This window comes from Malania oleifera, chromosome 2 (genome assembly GCF_029873635.1).
Source record: "Malania oleifera isolate guangnan ecotype guangnan chromosome 2, ASM2987363v1, whole genome shotgun sequence".
Lineage (NCBI taxonomy): Eukaryota > Viridiplantae > Streptophyta > Magnoliopsida > Santalales > Ximeniaceae > Malania > Malania oleifera.
In genome coordinates, this window is record NC_080418.1 from 44,345,639 (window position 1) to 44,351,337 (window position 5,699).

The following is a 5,699-nucleotide window of genomic DNA, read 5'->3' on the forward strand; positions in this document are numbered from 1 at the left end:
AAACTATAAATATATAATAAGTTTGATTAGAAAAGGAATTAGAAAGCCTCAACATTCCCTTGCCTTCTTAAAGATTTGTCAATGAACCATTCACATATAAATTGTCCTTATTATTATTATTATTATTATTATTATTATTATTATTATTATCGTTATTTTTGTCGTCATCAAAGTCCAGTTCTCAAGTTTTACAATAAGCTTGTTTTGTAAATTTTTTTTGAAGGAATCATCCACAAGTTTTATAGGTCAAATATGTGCAATGTCATGAACTATATATAATTTATTTATCTTAAAACTATGGTGAGAGATGCTTGGCAGGGGCCCGAGTTGACATATGCCAATCGATTTTCTGAAAATTAATTTATATAACTACATATGTATATATTCGACTCAATATTCTTATACACATAAACATGTACACACATATAAATTATAGATTAAAATACTAATTGTATACTTAGTACATAGAAATAAAATATAATTAGATATATGAAATTGAATTTACCACTTTAATTTTTCTTAAACTTTCCATTCAAAATTTTATTTTATTTTATTTCATTTCATTTTTCAAATCAAATATAATCTAAAAGTATGTTATACATACATACATCCACATTCTTGATGTACGCCCTTATCTTTTTTTCTTTTTCTTTTTTATTACATAGGAACTCTAGCGACCAACGAGCCCTTCGGATTTCCTAGTACGGCACTAAACCTACGAATCAACGTCCTCCGCCCCCATGTCTTCAGAATGCGGACACGACTTATGTGCATCAGTTGGACATTCAACCAACCCGACTTTTAGGACACATCTCCATTACCATCCACGATCCTCGCTGGCTCACAGAGAACTTTTACCATCCACGATTTCCGCTGACTCACAGATCGAACTTTCACCATCCACGGTCTCCGTTGACTCACAGAGTAAACTCTCACCATTGACAAATACTGTTGGTTTCGTGAGTATATCTACTTGGAATTGAACCTCCGATGCTCTTTCTTACTTGCTGATGTCTTTCCACCGCGCCATTCTCATGGGAGTATGTTCACCCTTATCTTTGAACATAAATAAGGTGATATGCATGGGTTTAAGATTATATAATACAATATCTTTTATATATATATTCTTCCTAATATTATTCTCAAATGTGTGCACCCCTTTTTTAATAATATGTATCAACCAAATCAAAAATTATAAAATACATTTTTTTAGGTGAAAGTTAGGTTTCATTTTTTTAACTAATTAATTACTTAAAAATCGTTCCAAAAAAAACAAAAAACTATAATTACTTTACAAATATTTTTTAACACGATATATGTAGCTTAAAGGGAAAGGTCTTTACCATATAATTTCTCAAAAAAAAAAAAAATGTATAACAACATTTAAGATGCGGTACATCTCTCCTGTACCCAAACAGGAAGACCGCCTCTCACGGTGGCGGTCAATCCTGGGGCAAACTGGGGTGCCCGACCCGGACTCTCAACCCGGATATAGAACCGCCTGATGAGCGCAAGCGCAACGCTTTTCATCTCCACCAGAGCCATCTCCTTGCCCAGACAGACCCGAAGCCCGGCTTGAAAAACCGGATACTTAAACGGATTCTCAGGTACAAAGACCCCATCCCGGAGCCACCTCTCGGGTCGGAACTCCATACAGTCCCTGCCCCACGCTCGATCCATCCTCCCCATCGCGTACGGGTGGTATGTCACCCTCGTTCCCCGCCGCACGAACGTCCCATCCGGCAAAACGTCATCGTCTTTGCAGAACTTCGAGTCGAATTGCACCGGCGGGTATAGCCTCAGGCTCTCGTATATCGCCGCTTGCAGGTAATGCATTTCCCGCATTTGCTCGAAGCTCGCGAGATCCCGGGTCGGACCCATGACCCGATCCGACTCTGCCCGGATCGCGGACTCCACCGCCGGGTGGTGTGCCACCAGCCAGAAGAAGCTCGTCAGCCCAGACGCGACCGTGTCCCGGCCGGCAAGAAGGAAGCTGACGACGATGTCTCTAAGGTATCGATCGTCGGCGATGGTCCCCATGAACCGGGATAAGAGGTCTTTATGATCGGAGAAACCCATTTTTCGCTTCTCCTTTATCATCTCCTCGGCGAGGACGTTCACCAGCTTGATAGCTTCCCGGAGCTTCTTCTCCGAACCTAAGTTGAGAAGCCGTTTGATCTTCCACACTGCGGGCGATGCAGTCATCGCACGCTCCGCTGACAGCTTGGACGCGAGATCGAACGCGACGGCAAACTCCGACATGGGGAGGGAAAGACGGAGGCATCCGGGGTCCAGTCCAAAAGAGAATCGGCAAATGTTGTCGAACGAGAATCTCCGCAACACGTCCTGCAAGTCCAAAACGCGGTCTTTTTCCGCGGCGACAGAGGAGAGGAGGGGGATTAGCCTGGTCCGGATCTCGGAGGCGGCGATCTCGAAAGCGTAGGAGCGGACTGCGAGGCTGCCGAGCTCGAGGCTGGCCATCTTGCGTTGGAACAGCCAAGAGTCGCCGTCGACGTTGAAGATGCCGCGACCAAGAAGGTCGCCGAGGATCGCGGAGAAGGGTTTTCCTTTCGGGTAGTTATCGAACTTGGTCTTGAGCATGTACTGGACGTTGTCGGGGTTGGCGGTGAGGGTGTTGCCAAGGACGTGGACGTGGATGGTGCCGGTGGGGGATTTCCGTAAGAGGTGGGTGTACCAGTCGCAGAGGTTGTCGAACTCCGACGACCAACTCGACGTCATGTAACTCCGGCAGACATCGCAGTTGCACCATGGCTTCAGCCTCAGTATGAACACCAGCAGCGAGAACACGGTAAACAGGAAAGCGAATGAAAAAAAGAGGTAGCAGAAAATGGTATACGCAGACTCCATGAGAAGGGAAGCTTCAATATTCTCCATTGACCGTGAGAGAGAGAGAGAGAGAGGGAGATGGGGAGAGGATGAGGGGAGGGTCGTTAATTTTTATAATGGGGGATGGCTAGAGCACTGGGAATTTTTTGACTGTACGTTAATTTCAGTGCTGGATTCAACTCAACTGACACGAGAGGGATGCAGGGGAGGATAATCGTTTATATATATAAAAAGGGAGCATGAATAACGCGTGCGCTATATAATTACAAAGGGAGAAGTGGCGCGAGGGAGAGAGAAAGATTAGAGAGGGAGAGGACAGTCATTCCACTTCCCTATTAGGTTTTGGTCTTATCAGATTGTGGTGGGGATGTCGATTAAAATATATCTATATTGTGGGGATTTGGGTCACTGGTTGGCTGATGGCTGCCTAGGCTTGCTTGTACAGTGTTTGGCCACGTGTGGACTTAAATTTTCCCCGGTACGCGAACTCGGGGCGGGCGGGCACGTCGGTCGGGACGGGCGGGCGTGTGCGGCTCTGGCGTCCTTCATTTACTGCGCTGCGGTTTCAAATAAAATACGAGAGAATTAATTAAGGAGCCCATTGACTCAACATTAATTATATGATTTTTTCGTTTGCCTCTATTATGCGTCGCTATATAAATTGAGTTGATTCTGCACATGCGCACTGTATTTAAAGAAGGTGCAGCTGTATTTTGGGCGTGCTTTATTTATATTTACACGATATATATGTATGGGTTGATGGGAAAATAATTAGCTTAGCTCCTAAGTCACTAGATTTTGAATAACTTCAACTCATAACTTTCAATTTAAATCCAACCTTCTTACAATTACTCAAACTCTTTAAGTTAAATTTGTTTAGATAATAATTTATTTATTGAAATTCATACTGAAGAGGGTGCATTTACCCAACACTTGACTTCAACACACGTTAATGTGAGGTTCATCAGTTTATATATTTCGTGTATGTACCCTATAATATCCGCTCAAGAAAGTTCAAAAGAATTTTAATGCATTCATTTAGTCTACACTCTTCAAACCTTTTGTATTTAAGAAGAGTTAACTTGTAGCATGTGCTCCAAAGAATGCGTCATAAATAGACATAAATGCGGTCTTCACATGTGTGACCCACTTAAGTATTGGAATCTATTTGGTGGTGGTGAAACGAGTTAATGAGTTTGGTCATAAACAAGTAAAACCTAATGGGTTAGATTTGAATGGACCCGTTTACAAATGGTTAAGTAAATTACGAATCCAAACCTGCCAATTTATAAACGGATGCCTATTAAGTACCTGTTAACAAATATATACTATATTTACTTTAAATTTCTTAAAACTCTTCATCAATTATGAGTTAATTTTTATTTAGAAAAAGACAACACTCAAATATTCTTTTCTCACTAGTATCTTAACATTTTTGAGTTAATAACACTTATTTATTATTCAATTTATTTTTCTAAAATTATTTTTTTAAAAATTTCTACATAAAAAAATATCGTTATGTCACGGACTTTCGAGCCTTTCAAAATCTACTGGAGGGGTTTGTATAAGATTTTAGGGCACCAGAAAAAAATTAGAGTATTAGAGATAAATATTTGCGATCTATAGAAAAAGATTACTAATAAACCACTATTAGTGATGGATACTAAAACCATCAGTATCATTTTATTATAAAACCAATCGAATTTAAAGAATTTATTTTTATGTACAAGAATTTTGTTTAATTTCAATTTATTCTAAAATTAATTTAAATCCAATAGATGAATCAACCATCATACTTAAAAGAAACAATAAATTAATTTGAAAGATGATTTTGTGCAAAAAATTATGTTTATAGTGAGATATTTTGCACTCTAGTGCCAATAGACCTCAAGGACTCCCATTCTTTATTTTCTTTTGCTAGCAGACATGTGCAATGCATGAGATATTATAAATTTTTAATCTAAAATTGTATTTATTTGAAAATGATATATTAACATTATCTTTAAACTAATTAGGCAATTTAACCTTAAATATGAAAATATCTTGCTAAATTTAGATAATTGCATAAATTGAATAGCGAGACTTTTGACTATTTTGTCATTTAGGCAAAAAATAAAAACAGTTCAGCTTTTTTCCTAATTTAAAAGATCATATATGTAAACAATTAATTAAGAAAGTAATAAAACCATTACATTCATTTTCTTATGCCTTCTTCACTTAGCATAATCCTCAATTCCCAATTTCTTAATCTAAAATATTTTTTTTTTCAAATAATTAAAAATTGTATTTTTGATTGTCGGCCAATTTAATTGGATTTCTATTTGAAGACCCTTCTCTACTCTCAAAAGCCTATTTTCTATCCCATTTCCTCAAAAAATTATCAGGTAAACTGAATCTACCATGTCATCTATAGGTTAATTTAATTAAATGGTGACAACTCTTGGTAGACTACATAAGTAAATCTTAATTAATTATTCCTTTCCAAGAAAGTTCAAAAGAGTTTTAATGCATTCATTTCGTTAACACTCTTCAAACCTTTTGTATTTAAGAAGGGTTAACTTGTGGCATGTGCAAAAGAATGCGCTATAAATAGACATAAATGCGGCCCCCACACATGTGACCTACATAAGTATTGGAATCTATTTGGTGGTGGTAAAATGAGTTAATGAGTTCAGTCATAAACAAGTGAAACTTAACGGGTTGGATTTGAATTGACCCGTTTACAAATAGGTGAGTAAATTACGAATCCAAACCTGCCAATTAATAAACGGGTACCTATTAAGTACCTATTAACAAATATATAATATATTTACTTTAAATTTTTTAATATTCTTCATCAATTATGAGTTAAT

The 5,699-nt window shown here is 38.2% G+C and overlaps 1 protein-coding gene across 1 annotated transcript; it reads right to left on the reverse strand.

Annotated features, from left to right (window-relative positions):
* Positions 1–1,319: 1,319 nt before the first annotated feature.
* On the reverse strand, positions 1,320–3,192 carry LOC131149697 (cytochrome P450 94C1). Its single transcript, XM_058100387.1, has one exon. It carries the CDS (start codon positions 2,893–2,895, stop codon positions 1,384–1,386), a length of 1,512 nt encoding a protein of 503 aa, XP_057956370.1. The 5' UTR covers positions 2,896–3,192; the 3' UTR covers positions 1,320–1,383.
* Positions 3,193–5,699: the final 2,507 nt, after the last annotated feature.

Coding starts and splice junctions, on each gene's coding strand:
- LOC131149697 (XM_058100387.1), bottom strand. CDS start 2,895: ATGGAGAATATTGAAGCTTCCCTTCTCATGGAGTCTGCGTATACCATT.